Consider the following 16,836-nt stretch of genomic DNA (forward strand, 5'->3'; position numbering starts at 1 on the left):
TATGTTAATATGTTAGGAAGGCAGAGATAAATGTTATTCTTACTACTCTGAGCAATTAAGAATGTGTGGAAAAAAATGGTTTTAATTGACCCATTCTGTCCAGTGAGCAGGACTGCTGTGGAGAAGGAGCATTCTTAATCTCAGCTCCCTCTAGATAGCTGAATCCCTTGGGCACGGATGAAATTAAATGAAATTATAATCTTTTCCCCTTCTGACTAATTCCTGATTAAAAATTTCTTTCCTCAGTAGTAAGGAAAACTATGTAAAGAACAAATAAAGGCAAATATATGTGTCCCAGGATAATGTCCCAGGATCTAATCTGGGTTGGTCCCTAGGACCAGAGGTTTAGTCTTCTGAACTTTTGGATTCGTGTGGGAGCCCATCCTCAGGGAACTTTTCTGAGAAGTCTGTCTCTCTGTGAAGTTCCTGAGGCTCCTGCATGAATCTGAAAGCTCAGAAGACTAAATCCCCGGTCCTGGGGACCAACCCAGATCGGATCCTACCTAAAGGACATTTGGGCAATGAAACTGAAAAGTGGATGTTGAAAATATAGCCCATTGCAGAATCACAGTTCTGCTAGAAAAATCAGGCACATTCTTTTCCTCAACCGTCTTATTCAGGATACCAAGTTAACGTTTGTCCTTTTGCCTTCCAAATAATCTTGTAATTAGCAAGGTTGTGAAAATAGAATTTCCAGAGCAGAATTTCTTTTCCCTCCCACTGTAAACGTTAGTGATGGGGACTGTAGCTCAATGCATCTTATTGACATTTTAGAAAGATTGTAAAAGAAAGGACAGCAATTATGTATTTTATTTCAGAGAAGATTGAAGCATTTGAACGACGACAGTGGGGAAACATTGTTTTACATTCATCTGAATTCCAATGCTGTAACCACATAACCATTCTCATAGATTTTAATTTTAAGGTAATACACACACACACACACACACACTCATCTAAATGCTTAAAATACCTAATACCTGATACATAAAGAAACTGTTAGGTCAATTCTAATAATGAATAAGTCTGAAAGAAAGGCAAGGTATATATCTAGCCATAAAAGGATAAAATTGCGAAAATTGTACAAATTTCCCAATCTTTACTCAGAGTATTAAGGATTATGTATGCGTGATATCCAGCTCTGTTATTTTCCTATATCAGTCTTGTGAGCTAATTAGGTTTTGAATCAATGCTTAATGACAGTAATAGCCTAGAAGACAACAACAAATTGAAATTTAAGGCTGAAGGCAAACATTCACTTGCTTAGTAATATGGTGATGAGGGGAAGAATTGGGGAATCAGGCAAGATATAAATCTAATCAAAGATGATAATTATGATGAAGAAGAAGAAAAATTAAACATTTGTGTTACTTCCATTGATTCTTTAATATATATGTCATATTTCATCTCATCTCAATCACTATGAAACACACTTTAAATACATCATTTGGACGCCTTGCTTCTATCTGTGAAAATTGCACAGAAACTTTAGGTGGCTCCCAATATTGCTGTTTGACTCTTACAACAATATATCTGACTATTTATGTTAATTATTCACCCTTGCTTGTGTAAGCCTAGTAAAGAAATAATATCATCATTATAAGTTCAAAACAGTGTTAATACAAGCTACTCTTATTTTCATCCACATTGCAACAACACTCTTAATACAGTAGTTTCATTGTGGATGTTTACAAGGTGCACAAATGTTCATGAATATTCAGATTAATCACATTATTAAAAATGTTTGAAATGCATAATGGGGAATTCTTTACCATAACCTAAATATTCATTGGATGATTTCTTAACTGAGCTCCCAAGTTTGCCTTAGAATTCTAGAGAGTTTTGAAGTACAAGCAATAGATTTTAGTTCGAGGTGTCAGATTGCTTTATAGGTTGCCAAACCACATTTGCTTTTTTTAATAAATTAATCCCTATGAAACAATAGCCCAAACTTTGGCCATCTGCAGCTGTGGTGTTGAAACATAGCAAGCCAACATCTTCATTCTCTAACAAATTATGGGGACTACAGAATCTTGCTAGCAGGTTCACTAATCTGAGATCTCTGTTACTTTATCTCAAAGCTGAATCTAGAGAGAGGAGAGGGAGGGAGAGGGAGAGAGATACCAATAAACTCACATTTGAAAATCATTGTATCTACATGTTTATTTGTTTTTATAGACCCAAACTAGCATAGATGAATAGTACAATTAGAGACAAAATTATTTGCAGTCTATTCCACTATGTTTCAATTCCACATTTAAATGCATATTGTTTTAAGTATCTATTTTAATGCACATTCTTCTCAAAATGTATTTATATAAATATTTTTCTTTCTTTAACTTTTATATGTACATTGGGATTATCAAAAATTGTACTCCATTGGTTTTAAGTATGAAATCTCTTGATTTGCTGTATATATTAGTCTAGAGATATGAATTAATTAATTTTACAGGAATTTTCAAAGATGATATTTATTTTAATTTCAGAGCATATTCAACTAACAATTCATTTTTTTTTTAAAAAAAAGTACTTTAAAAAATTGATCAAGTAGAGATGTTACGGAATATCTAATTAAATTGTATCTGTAAAAAATTAAAACAATCATAAGATTTTTAAAAAGATGACATTACTGTGTGCATTCTTGAAGTTGTAAAATAAATGTGTACTGCTATCTGTTTAATTTGCCTTTGTAATTCATGTAAAAACATAGCCACAGCTTACTTTCACAACATGTGTTTAAGTACATGACATACAGCTGCATAAATAGACTTTTTTTCTCATTATTTTCATTCAGAAGGAAACATTAATTGATTATATTTTAGCACTCATGACTTATAGAATGCATCTATTTCATATTTGTGTGTTTAGTCTGTTTGTATCTAGGATATATTTGTAATAAGAGTAGAAAATATTTATCAAATAATTTTTAAAAACAGTTTTAGATGTATGGTTTTGGAAGGCTTATATCCAGACAGTTTTGTTTGTGCAAAACCTTCTGATTAGATATTGGGAGAGAATCTCCTCCCACTAGTTTCTTGCTGTTAAATATTTACAAAGAGCTACAAGCACTTCTACAATTTTTGTTATGATTCACATTTGGAATACTGCAGACATTGAAAAGGGGGGGAAAAAGACATTTTCTTATCTATCCCCAATACATTAGAAAAGTTCATGCCCTGCTCTCAGCATTTTCCAACACAGCTGTAGAGTAGTTTAAAGCCTATTTTTTAAATAAGCGATGCTCAATTTGTCTTTGATGATCCGCATGATTCAGGTGAGATGGGAGCACGGTCAGGCTCTTATTTGCATAAAAATTAATCACAGAAAAATGTAAATTGATAAAATTTTGTCTTGCTTTTCCCCTCTATCCGAGAACCCATGGATGGCTCCCAGAAGCAATCATCTCAGTATGGGGTTGCATTGGATGCTGTACAAATGATCACATTTGTGTTGAATACTCACTCATTTAAATGTCAGCACTGATGGGGAGGTAGGAAAAAAAAAAAGTGGGAAAAATGCACAGCAGCTGAAGACTATCAAATCCATGGGCACTTTTTAGAGATATATGATCTAATGTGAAAAAATTGTGGATTAATTATCCTTTTTTCAAAATGGTAATTGTTTTAGTATTACAACAGAAAAAAACGGCAATTTATTTGGAATCAAACAAAAATCAGTAATGTTAAATACATCATTACATCATTGTGTTTATGAGAAGGCTGCAATTAATTCCAAAGTCTCCTATATGAGATGAAACAAAGAATGTCTCTGTTGCTTTTCAAGCAGCATATTTCTTACACATATTTCTTACATATTTCTTACATATATTACCAAAGAAACTAAATTTTGTAAAATTTTGTATTACCTGGGTTTTATACAAAACAATTTGCACTTTAAAATGTTATATGATGCCAAAGAACTAAATATACATTTTAAAGGTGTTAAACAATAAATACTGCAACAATGAGTATGATAGCATTATTAAATTTTGATAAAGTATATCAGAATGTATCATATTGTCCATTTTGCATGAACACTACCAGGGCAAATATCAATTAATACATGATAATTCTGATTTTCAGTTTCTCTAATCTGAGGCAGACTAGCAAAACAAGGATCAGGAATAAAGTGTTAAGACATCTTTGTGTCTCATAAAATTTGAATTGTATTAACAATGATTTAATTTATCCTATGCACTATAAAGATTGTGACAAAAGCTAAATATTTTGCAAAAGTTTATTTGCAATGAATATTTTTGTGGTTGTTTCAGCAAGAAAAGTGAGATATTTAAAAAAAATTGTCATCATTTTCTCATACTAAAAATTGCAATGTGTTGTTGTCAAAAATGCTAAAATGATATACAGCAAGATTTTTATATATATTTTTCTGTGTGTGCATATTTATATATTTATACACACACAAACATATCTTACGCAAAGTACTAAGGCATTCTAGGTGTAGCCTTTCTAATTAGTTGGCTTGCTTAGAAAGAATGCTGAAGTTGAAAATGGCCTAATTCAGTTATTTTTTCCAGGAAAATGGCTGATTGGCATGACAAATGTATAGTTTATGGAAGATGAGTTTGATGGAAATATGCAAAATCTGTTACATAGACAGGTATTCTTACAATTTTTATCTGAGATTCTTTGAGAATCCTGGTTTATGGCTAAAGCTGTCAGTAAATGTAATAAGATAACTGTATAGCTATTAAACAGCTTAAGGTCTTATCAGGAATCAGATGAAAAGCCAATTCTAAAGCAAGTGGTTGAAAAACTGAAAAACTGGTCAAATTCACTCCTCGGGTCAAGGGATTTTATAACCCAAAAGGTCCAGAGAAGACATTTCCGAAGAGTCAAGATCCATTAGAGTTCACATTGGGTTGGACAGCATGACATCACTGATTTTTTTCCCAGCATTTGAGAGCTACAAATTAAGTACTTAAGTACTTAAGATTTCATGGAAGTTCTTGACTCTGTAAAGAGTCTATTTCAAGAGGTATTATATCTCATTGCCTGCACTTTCAAACATTTCTTTTACTGTACTCAAGTATTGGAAGTTGCTCAACCAATTCACATAAATTAGCTGCTGAGTTCTCAGACTTAGGCATGGGACAGAAATAGTTGCTTTTGGTAGAAGACCTGTGTAACATCCAGACTGGTGGAATGTGCCCCTCTTGGTCTTCTCAGTTGTATTTGATGCTATTGAACACAGTATCTTTCCAAATATCTACAAGGGATAGTGATGAGATCTATTTTTTAAATGAAAAATAAAACACAGATAGCTGGTTTTCCTCCTACCTGAGTAGACAATGTCAATCAGCGTGTATGAAGAGAAAGTGGTTGAGTCTTTGCGTCTTTTAAGGTGGATTCGTGCATAGTTCAGTGTTTTCTATTATGTTTTTTAAAGATCTATATGAAATTGCAGAAACAGCTTAATTGCTAATGATACTCTGTGATATATCACAACATCCAGAAGGGGGATGCTATGGAACTCTTAATCCAATGTTTAAAATACTAAGTGTTGGGTAGATCAAAATCAACTCAAATGAAATCTGTAAGATGAGATTGCTGTTTGTAAGTATCATGTGGCATTCCAATCCCTAAAATGGCTCTAAGAGATCCCAGAGATGGATCTTTCTGCAATTTGGGGGATGCACTTGGACCTGAGATTACTGTTCAAAGAGGTAGAAGCCAAGAGGCATGGGCAACTTTGGATGCTGTGCCAGCATAAACCTTTCTGGATCAGGTGGCTCTTTGAACATTTCCTCACCCATTCATCACTTTATCACAATACTACAATTGCTTTCCATGGGACTTCTGAAGATCACTCAGAAACTACAATTGGTTCAAAATTTAGTAGGTTAACTGCAGACAGATTTATCTGTTTGGCACTTACGTGGAAGTTGCTGCACTCTATGCTTTCATTGCAAAGACTTCTGCTCTGGGTTTTGCCATGAGTTTAAAGATATAGTATATGGACATGGGCATGAAGTGATGATGTAATATACTTATTCACATGTTGCCAGTTCACATGATGAAATGCCTTTTCCTCTTAGCTAAGGTTAGACCTCAGTAAAGAAGTTATCCACAGCACCACATGGCCTAGATTCCTCTCTGTCCGGTGCTTTGAGCCTACTGTGTTTACCTAGAAATATTTTCTCTATATATTCCTATCCCCCCACCCTGATGGTTATGAAAACAACCCACAAGCCCAATTAGTTCCTGTCTTTTGGCACTTCTGATACATTTTAGATGTTCAAACAACTGTTTATAACAGCTGAACTAGGCTTTGAACATCCAATTCAAAGTACCAAAAAGGCCTTGTTGTAGAATGAATAGAAATCTGAAAACTATAGCTATCTAATGCTGTTCATCCAATGGTCTTTAGATAGACAATGCTCTGTCCAAACTTAAGTAAATTTATTAATTTTCCTTGAATAATTATAATTACTCAATATTCTTTTAAAACTTATTTATATAATTATAAATACACTTATTTTGGTTATTATACCCCAAACTGTCATTGGTATTCTTGTACTAAGCATTATTTTAGTAACTTGAAATATTATTCTTATTACCACTAAATCTTTTATTATGCTTTGTGTTAATATATTATTCCTTAAAGTCTTCAATTACTCTCTATTTATATAATATTTTTTCTTAGGACATACAAACACAAAAACTGAACTACTAGATTAACTACTACAGTTAACTGTAATAATTCAGAATTTGTTATATTTCCTCCAGAGATTTTACAAAATGGCAATAGTTCTCATAGAAACCATTAATACTTCCAGGCTAATTACTTTTTCAGTCTTCACTGGCATTAAATGATATTCTGAACATGCATTATTTATTTATTTATTTTATTTTTATGTTCACTTTTAAAATTAAAGGCTTCATGTTAAAAATGTAGTATATCATATTTATTGTTACACTAGATGTAGCATTCTGGATACTTTAAATAAAATTTATGTTTCCAATACTAGGAAGTTTGATCTTCCTCCATGCCAAAAAGTTAAATTAAGAATATTCAGACTATAGGCTGGTATGTGATTTGACGTATAAGGCATAAAACAGCTTTTGTGAAAATACTTTCACTCATATATTACAGATATAGGGAAATACTGCAAAGGAATTACATTAATATACTGTACATAGTGAAACATCTATTAATTTTAAGTCCAATACTGGACTTAGTTACATGATTAGTTTACTATTATGAAATGCAGTCCTATAACAGGGTTAGTCAGTGGGGCCTTAGAATGTTTGTGCCCCAGATAATGCTGCCAGCTGTACCTCTGTTGGCATGATAAGTGTACCTGTCTCTCTTTGGATGGTCACTTGTATCTTCACTTGGTTGTAGAACTGTATAATTTTGATCTGGAGCTAGACTTCAGTATAATTCTAAATAAAATAGATCAAATGAAGAAATTATGTGGTTGGACTCAGGGATGGGATCCGACCGGTGTAACTACCAGTTTGGTGATTGCATGCATGTATATCGTCATCATCTAGCTGCCTGGACAGCTGAGCAGCGCTGCGTGCAGGTGCGCAGCAGTTGACAAAGCACTTTTTCCTGCTTTTTCAACTACAGCGGTGTCGTGCAAAGCAGCTGAGGTTGAAAATGCAGGAAATAAAAGTCAGGTAAGAGCCCAGGCGGACGGGTGGGCCAAAACAGCAGCAGACATAGAACCGGTTCTATGTATGCTCTCTGTTTGCTGCTTTTCATAGCAACCGGTTCTACAGAAGTGGACAGAACCAGTAGAATCCCACCCCTGGTTGGACTGAAGCTCCAGAGAGAGCTGGATCTTTTTTTAGTCAGATTCCAGGCCAAGATATAATACTGAGACAGCACTGATTAGACTTGTGAATGATCTCTTCTAAAATTGGGACTTGGCTGATATAGCTCTCTTGATCCTAGTTGGCTTCTCAAGATTTTTAATACCATTAATAGATTGGAAGGGAAAAAACATGAGTTTTGCAAGATTCTGTTACTATAACTATCTCAATAAACTGTATTCTAGACTTTCTGTATAATCAGGTTCCAAAACTGGCATATGTCATAAGATTTATAACTCTAGCTGGTTCAGAATGTGCTGTGCTAGCCATTATGGGTGTATTCTGCAATATATCTGCTCCACCAGCTGCATTGTTCATCAGTAGATTTCTAAGTGAAATTCAAGGTCCTGGTTGTCCTCTACAAAGCCCATGTGGCTCAACTGGCCACTTATAGGGCCATCTTTCTCCAATTTTCTCTCCCATCCTAAAAGATCTAACAAGCTGGATATGATCCAGGTCCCATTGATTTAACAGTGCCATATCTTAGGAAATCACAGTCTTGTATACTCAGTTCTGTCCCTGATCTCTGCAATACCATTTCTGTAGAGCAGGGGTGTCAAACTGATGGCCCGTGGGATGGATGCATCATGCGCAGGCCACCCCAGCTCCGCGAATAGGAAAAATGTCACGAAATGTCATGTGACGGCAATGTGAGTTTGATATCCGTGCTGTAGAAATTTCTGATATTTTGTGATTTTTTTTTACTTCCTTGAATTTTTAATTTGATGGCCTATAAGTTCAATAATATAAATGTCAAGAACAAGTGACTTGAGTCAGTGTGTTGTATGGCTGGCAATAGTTCCACAGAATTTCATTTTGGCATTTACTCAACCCTTCTTGGAAATGCCAAGATTGCAAGCTAGTGCTCTTCTATGCTGGCAAGCCCTTAAATAAGCTGGAGATGGGCATTACACTTAATTATGAGATTGAGTATTTACCAGACTGAAAATTTCATGAAGACTGTTGCTGTTAGGAAGGATGTTATGATCCATACAAGAGTTAATAAAAGGACTAAGAAAAAGTGTGACTCTTTCATCTGCTGATAGAAGATAGAAGCTCATCTCCATTCTCTTTACTTGCCAGCCCTCCATGGATTCTGCTAAATAGAAGACAGTCAATGGTGACCAAAGAAGACTAAGACATGGCAAGAAATGCTGTTGTAATAATGCTATACTTGTATGGACACCATATTGTTTCTCTTTCTGGAACTGTACTTAAGGACAAGAAGCAATGGGTAGAAACTAATGAAGGAGAAAAGCAACTTAGAACTAAGGAGAAATTTCCTGACAGTTATAACAATTAATCAATGGAACAACTTGCCTCCAGAAGTTGTGAATGCTCCAACACTGGAAGTTTTTAAAAAGATGTTGGATAACCATTTGTCTGAAGTGGTATAGGGTTTCCTGCCTAGGCAGGGGGTTGGACTAGAAGACCTCCAAGGTCCCTTCCAACTCTGTTATTCTAAGTTATATGTTCTAAGTCCACAAATCTTTTAACGATGTCTCTTCGATATATATTATTATTATTATTTGCATCTTTGTGTGAATGCAATAATTTTCTGGGATAGTTCCTAGTCAATGCAACATGCAGATTGCATTCCTCTATCTGTTGGTGCATTGTAGGTTGGAGTATTTAATCTGGTAAAATTATTGGATCATTTATTATTCCTATGTGGGTTTTAAAAAAGAATAGCAGGAAAAATTAATTTTCCTGCTAGCCAGCTGTGATAGCGGCTAATTTTTGTGGAGCTCTATAACTTCCTTCAAAAGTTTGATTTTATCATGCTTTGTAGTTTTAGTGAGGCAACATCATAACAATTAAAGCAAAATTTGTGTGTTCTATAGCCAGATACTGCTTTGATTGTTGAGTGCTGAAATCTTGGAATGAAAGTCTGTCAAAATATTCTGGTTAGGCAAACCAAATGAAAGCTTATTCATTTTTTCATTAGGGACATCCCAAAATATCATGTTAAGGAATGGACCAGCCCTACTGAAATTCTTGTATCTAGCTTTATAATGAATCCCATTTGTCTTGTACAATTGTTCACATTGCCATAAAGCACTGAGTCCTGATACACTTCAACCCATTTGATCTGCAGTGCAAGCCCAAGGCATTGTAAAATCTAATTTAATCTCCTGTACTTCAACTGATCTCACTTCCTAGAATCAGAGAGTAGCTGAAATGGAACAGGAGTGGAAACACAGCTCTGTAATTATCAAACAAAACTAAACTACCTTGTACACATACACACACTTTTTGTTCATCTCTTAGTGGAGAGTTTGGAAAACCTTGGGGTGGTGGGGTGCGGAAGCAACTATATTAGGAAAGTTTGCAAAAAATAAAAAACAAGGCGTTTCTCTATCAAAAAAAAAAATGGGAATTGGACTTTTTTTTACAGCCTGCTAGTGATGGGTTTTTTTTTTACAGGTGTCATGCTATGGTCAGGCATGCAGTTTGCAGCAGATTCAAGATATTCCCTGCATGTGGTAGAATTCATTAACAATGAGAAAAGCATGCATTGTATACTGTGTGTGGTGTATATTGCTGAGTAAATGTGCAAAGATGGGCGCTGTTAGTTTTTTCCCCAAGTTTATACAAAGTGGTAAAAATCTCAAGAAATACATGTTGGCTTCATCTGAAACCTTGGCGTACATTAAGTGAGCCTGCTTGACTACTGCTCAAACTGTAGTACTTCCCTTTGCTTTTTTCCATTGGACCCATTGTTCGGTCTGACTCAGATTTGGTTTCATGTGTAAATGGCAAGACTGAACATACTTCCTACTGATAAAAATTGATGGTTTCAATCTGTCCTTTGCTTTTTAAAAAAGAAAGAAAGAAAGAAAAGGATTTAAATCATACCCATTGATTATGGAGTTAGAAAGTCTATCATAATTGTTTTTAGCCTAGTACTGAACTTTGCATGTATTCTTGAAAAACAGAGATTTGATAGCTGTTGGGGACATTATAAAATCTACATTACATCTTTGAATGCCGTAAAGGTAAAAGCAATTGTATTAGAAACTGCCTGCAATAAAAAGAAAATGAAATAAAGTAGGTAGGATTAAATGTTAAGCTTTGAAAACACATGGTTCTCAACTCAGCTTCCATGAACCGCTGTTTCCACCTAGTGGCTGCAAATGAGAAATATTGTAATTTAAATCAGAGATATAGTATTGAAAGCAGAGGCAGCCCTCCCCCCCCCCCATCCCCAATGAAATGCTGTAAGGGCAGAATGCATTTAGGCACTTATACAGTCATTATTTTGCTACCTATTAGTGCCAATGCAGTTCAGAGATTGTCAGCTTTTCATTTATAAAACACAGTTTTCAGAAGGCTTGAACTTGGTTGTTAAAAATCATACTGTGGTTGAAACCTGGCAGCTTAATAGCACTTTCAGGGAAAACCATGTGGTGTACACTGCAGATTTTCATTACCAATAATGCACAAGACCTGGCAGAATCTTGACAGGCTTCACATATGCAACTGGATCCCAAACTGCCTCTTGCTCAAGTGAATAGCAATCAAACTTTTTCTCTCAAATAGGATTTGCAAATTTCTGAAAAAAGAAAAAAAATATATATTTAAAAGGAGATTAAACTAAAGTAGGCACCTTTTAGATAGACTGAATGCATCAGGAAATATTGTTAGAACGCCTGTAGCTTATCTATCTCGTTACCCCCATTCACTGATGTCTATATTTTTAGAAAAAAATTATTTTTAAAAAATCATTTGGTATTATCAGTTTCTAAAAGGAAATTATAGAGAACTGAACAGGAATCCAAGTGATGTGAATTAAGCTGTTTTAAGATAATGTAATTGTAAGAGTATTGATTTCCAGTGCTCTAGATAAATTAATTTCCTTGTTCTTGTTAAATGGGCAGTAAATAGAATGACTATTCCAGAATAGGAATATGTTAGTAGTTAAGAAACTAAATGTCATCTCTTTCTTGTATCAATAATTTATATAAACAGTTTCCCTGTTCATTTAGTATCTTGCTGTGTATATTTTTTGTGCATATTTTGTCTATATTTTTGCATGTTATGTATGATTGTATATAATAAAAAAGATGCAATATTCTATGTTATATTATATTGTATTTGATTGTCATATAGGCCATATTCTTTAAAAAAATAATTTTGAAGTTTTATATGCAGTTAATTCCTTTGTTATAAGATGCATATCATGCATGACTTCATATAGTTTGTCTATAGCTTATTTTCTTTATTAAGTTCAATTGGCCTATACTTCATTACACTGTATTATAACATATGCACAAGCCATTTAAACAATAAAATGTTGGAAAAGAACAATCCAAATATATAGAAAATGCTAAGAAGAGATACATGAAAATCACATTTATATAAGTTGACATTAAATTCACAGAGCAGGAATAACGAACTGAAAGCCAGCAAGGTGGAAGAAGCAGATAAACGGTGCACATATATGCGTATGTACAGTGTTTGAGAAGTTTTTTAAAATAACTATTTGCCAAAGGGAAGATAATTTAGCTTCCCAAGTTACTGCCAACCAGAAACATATTAGTTAAAAAAACAAGTGAACCTTCTCATACGAAAATAGACCTTTCTCTTTCAGATGGGCAATTAAACATGAAGGAACAAATAAGCCTGGTCAATGGAAACAATCAAAAGTGGATAATCCTTTATGGAATAAGTTGACCTATATGTGGCCTGTACTTCCAAATGGAGAATTAAACCAGGTAACTTCTTGGGGGGGGGGGAGGGTAGACAAATAGACAAACATGCATGCGCATGTGATCTCTACATATTTATCCAAGATATTTAAAATAAGTAGATACATACATAGACACTAACCCTAACCATATAGGCAATGAGAAGATGTTTAAAAAGTATGAAATATAAATAAAGTAAATCATCATCATATGCAATGTAAAAAAAATGTTCCATATGGTTAATATAAATTGCTGTCCATCAAAATACAACAATGGCCATTCGTCTTTCATTATTTGTACTCACAAAAAGCAATCTAGATGACACCAATTCATATTTTATGACACAGAACTCAATTATTTCATTCATACAGAGGTGGTATTCAGCCAGTTTGGACCAGTTCTGGTGGACCAGTAGTGGAAATTATGATCAGTTTGAAGAACTGGCAAATACCACCTCTGATTGGCCTCACCAACCTGCCCCTGCCCCTTCCAGGAGTCCCATGCGCACTGATTTGGCTCCCAGGTGCCTAACCTGTAAGGCTGGGGAACCCAATTGATCTATTCGCTGCCTCCCAGCCAGGATGGGATTCTACAGGTTCGCACCTATTCGCTAGAACTGGTTGTTAACATTCTAAGCAGTTCGGAGAACCGGTTGTTAGAAGAAATTACTGGCCTAATCCTGTAAGGAAGGCAGGAAGGAAACATTCTGGTGTTGCTTACAGAAACTGCCTCTCTGTTAACCCTTATTACATTCTTGGCAGGACTAGACTTCCTGTCTCTTGAACTTCTCTGGAGTTTTTTTCCCCTCCTTTGCTGGTACTTTGCTTGTGTGGAGTGACCATTCAAAGTTACAATGGCACTGAAAAAAGTGATTTATGACCGTGAAGTTTTCACACTTACGACTGTTGCAGCATCCCCACAGTCATGAGAGGCCAGACGAGAAGATGCATACCTCGATATGAATGATGTTGAGTTGGCCACGCCCAGCCAGTCACATGACCACCAAGCCATGCCCACCAACTAAGCCACGCCCACAGAACCAGTTGTTAAAAAAATTGAATCCCACCCCTGCTCCCAGCCTCTTAGCTGATCTGCTGGATCTTCTTTTGTTGCCCTGCACAGGACAGCGGAGCTGGAAAGCAGGTTAGTGGAGTGGAGAGGGAATGGGGATTTTGCAGTATCCTTCCCCTGATACCCCTACCAAGCCACGCCTGCCAAGCCACACCCACCAAGCCACGCCCACAGAACCAGCAGTAAAAATTTTTGAATCCCATCACTGGGATAGTTAAAGCTATACCTTCATTCCCTATGAATGTTTTCATCATCTCTACTCCACAATACTAGGTTATGTTTATTCATATCTATTAAATTCTCCCCTATTGTCTTAATTTCACAGACATACATTTCTAATTTTTTTCCCATTAGTTAATTCTGGCTCTTTACCATTTAATCCTTTTACATTCCAAGTCAAAATCTTTCATTTGTTATGATCCACACCAGAAGGGCCCATAGATATTGACCCCTGTCAAAATCAACACTTTGTTCAATCAGACTTTGATATACTGTTTTACAGCAATGTATTGATTTTTCATTCTTAGTTATACCTATGCTACATGCAGGATTCCCTACTAATCCTATGTTACATGAAGGATTCCCTACTACTGTAACATTAAGAGAAACTTTGATCAATTTTGGCATATTTAGTCAGCATGTCATGCACAGAATTAAATTCCATTTTCCCAGGTGACCTGGATTTAGCTTTATCTCATTTGTGAAGACAGTATCATTCTCCTGATAAAGATAAGGAGGAAGCAAGATTTGCCTCAGTGAAGTTCTTCCTGTTGTAAAAGCCTCAGCTAGCTGTTCCAATATCCAGAAAGGGGTTTCTCCTATATATACAACACAACATGGCAGCTTCACTTTGTTGTCAGAAAGGGGCATGTTGCCTCACCAGACACCTTACTGAAGCAAAGCATTTTCATAAACTTAGTAACTTCTGTTGATTAGTTTTGGGGAAAAAAGATCTTATATGTCTGAAGTTGTTTAATGCTTTTGGTTTTCTTTTCTCTAACCATTCAAGCACTGAGGATATAGGATTCAGTAGTTTCATCTGTTGCTTTCAAATGTACATGTGAGGAACCATGATAATATTTTGCCTCACAGTATCTCTCCTAGGCAGATAGTAAATCTATGTAACTGTTCAACTGTCTGTGAATTTTAAAAGAACTATGAAATGTTTGAACTTTTAATTATTCATGGCTGAGTCCTATCTGCAGAAGATTTGGTGTACTGTATTTGCTGGCATTGTTACTTTTGCTATTTTGGCCCTCTCAACCCATATTCTAATTCCGTGTGTGGAGCTCTTTGTCTCCAAGAAGTTGAATTATTAACATTGTTATAATACATGGCCTTACAATACCTCAATATTTATTTTTGTGTTGAAAGGCTTTTGACTGGCCCATTGAAGGTCTGCTGATTCCAAACAGCCCTCCACTAAAGAAGCCGGCTGGTAGGAAGCCAGAGATCAACATGCCTTTGAGACTGAAGGTTTTGAGAAATGGCGACCCAGATAGAAACAAGGCCCTCTCTGTTCTTGGACTTGATTCTGCATTTGTGATAAGAAAACAGTAAGAACATGGTGTTTCTTTATTTCATATACAGTACATGTAAATGCATGTACAAATGTGTACAAATTAAAATCATTGTTATATGAATTTAGTGAGTAACTCTACCTTCTCATTTACCTCCTTTTTTTTTTAAAGTGAAATCTCTGAAATATTTTTCAAAAAACCTATTTTGTTTTGCAACAATGAGGAGGATTAAATTAAACAATTAGCTATCCCTCTTGATCAGAATATAATATGATAATTTATATGCAATGCTGTTACTGTTTAAGGCAAATTATGGAAACTTTGTGCCCACATATATTTATATCTCTATTTTAAGAGACTGGTTTAGAAATGCACAGTAACTCTTTTCCCAAAGGCCAAAGAAGCTGTGGTGGCGCAGTGGTTAGAATGCAGTACTGCATGCTATTTCTGCTGACTGCCGGCTGCCAGCAGTTTGGCAGTTCAATTCTATATCAGTTCAAGGTTGACTCAGCCTTCCATTATTCTGAGGTCAGAAAAAGGAAGACCCAGATTGTTGGGACCAATATGCTGACCCTATAAACCACTTAGAGAGGGCTGTAAAGCACTATTAAGCAGTATATAAGTCTAAGTGCTGTTGCTATTGCTACGTCTCTGGAGATATGTTGAATAATATTGAACAGAGTTTTGTTCATTCTGATTAATCTTGTCCATCATTCCTTTAATTCAATAAAGGAGAATATTTGTAGCTTAGGGTTGACATGAGGGGTCCTTGATGTTCTCTGAGCTTGGTTGTTTTCTTGCAGATGTTTCCTTAGCCAGACTAGGTAATCATCATCAGCGCTTTAATTCAGCAAGAGAAATCTCTGCGTAAAACCAGGATCTAACATGTTTCCAGAGTTTGGTATTACTGCTTACATTGTATCAGTCAGAGGCTAATGTATTAAATGTATATATATTACAATTTTATTCTTTCTATTCTATAGAGCAGTGGTGGCTAACCTTTTTGGTCTCCTGTGCCAAAAATTGTGCGCACGCTTTCACGCTCACACTCATGTGCCAGCACCTAGAAGGCAATGCGCCCCCCCATGCCCCCTACGCATGCGCGCGCAATCCCCACCCACCCCTTTACCTGCACTGGGCCTCACAGCTGATTTTTGGTGGGTTTGAGGCCTCTTTTAGCCTCCCAAAGGCTTGAGGAAGGCTTCTGAAGGCTTCTGCAGGCGTTGCAGCCTGAAAACTAGCCCCCTTTTGTCATTTCCAGTATTTTCGGGAAAACAGGAGTGACGAAATGGGGCTAGTTTTCAGGCTGCAAAGCCTGCAGAAGCCTTTCTCAAGCCTTTGGGAGGCCGAAAAAGGCCTCAAACCTGCAAAAAATCAGCTGTGAAGCATGCATATGTGCAGTGAGGTAAGTTTGCCTGCAGCTTGCGTGCTGGCACAAATGGCTCTGCGTGCCACCTGTGGCACGTGTGCCATAAGTTTGCCATCACAGCTATAGAGGCTCATGGCAGTGTATATAGTATTCCCACTTCCTAATTTCCTCCTAGCAACAATCATGTTAAGTAGATTGGATTGAGAAGAGTGACTGATACAAAGGCACCTAGGGAGCTTCTCTAGCTGAAGGTGGATTTGAACGTGGATCTCCCTGGGACAATTTAAGTAGTACACCAGATGGGTTGTTCTAGGGCTTGCTAGCTGAATTGGAATATATAGCCC

At 35.9% G+C, this 16,836-nt stretch overlaps 1 protein-coding gene across 1 annotated transcript in view; it reads left to right on the plus strand.

The window, feature by feature from the left end:
* DCDC1 (doublecortin domain containing 1) overlaps positions 1–16,836 on the plus strand; it is a 314,173-nt gene that overhangs the window by 242,711 nt on the left and 54,626 nt on the right. Inside the window, exons 20-21 of the mRNA XM_087951066.1 lie at positions 12,436–12,559; positions 14,978–15,159. Coding sequence (XP_087807192.1) covers positions 12,436–12,559; positions 14,978–15,159 — 306 coding nt within the window. The remainder of the gene's footprint in view (positions 1–12,435; positions 12,560–14,977; positions 15,160–16,836) is intronic.

Source organism: Notechis scutatus, chromosome 1 (assembly GCF_049901735.1).
Source record: "Notechis scutatus isolate UNSWTSFEM ecotype Mainland chromosome 1, rNotScu1.2, whole genome shotgun sequence".
In the NCBI taxonomy this organism is placed as follows: Eukaryota; Metazoa; Chordata; class Lepidosauria; order Squamata; family Elapidae; genus Notechis; species Notechis scutatus.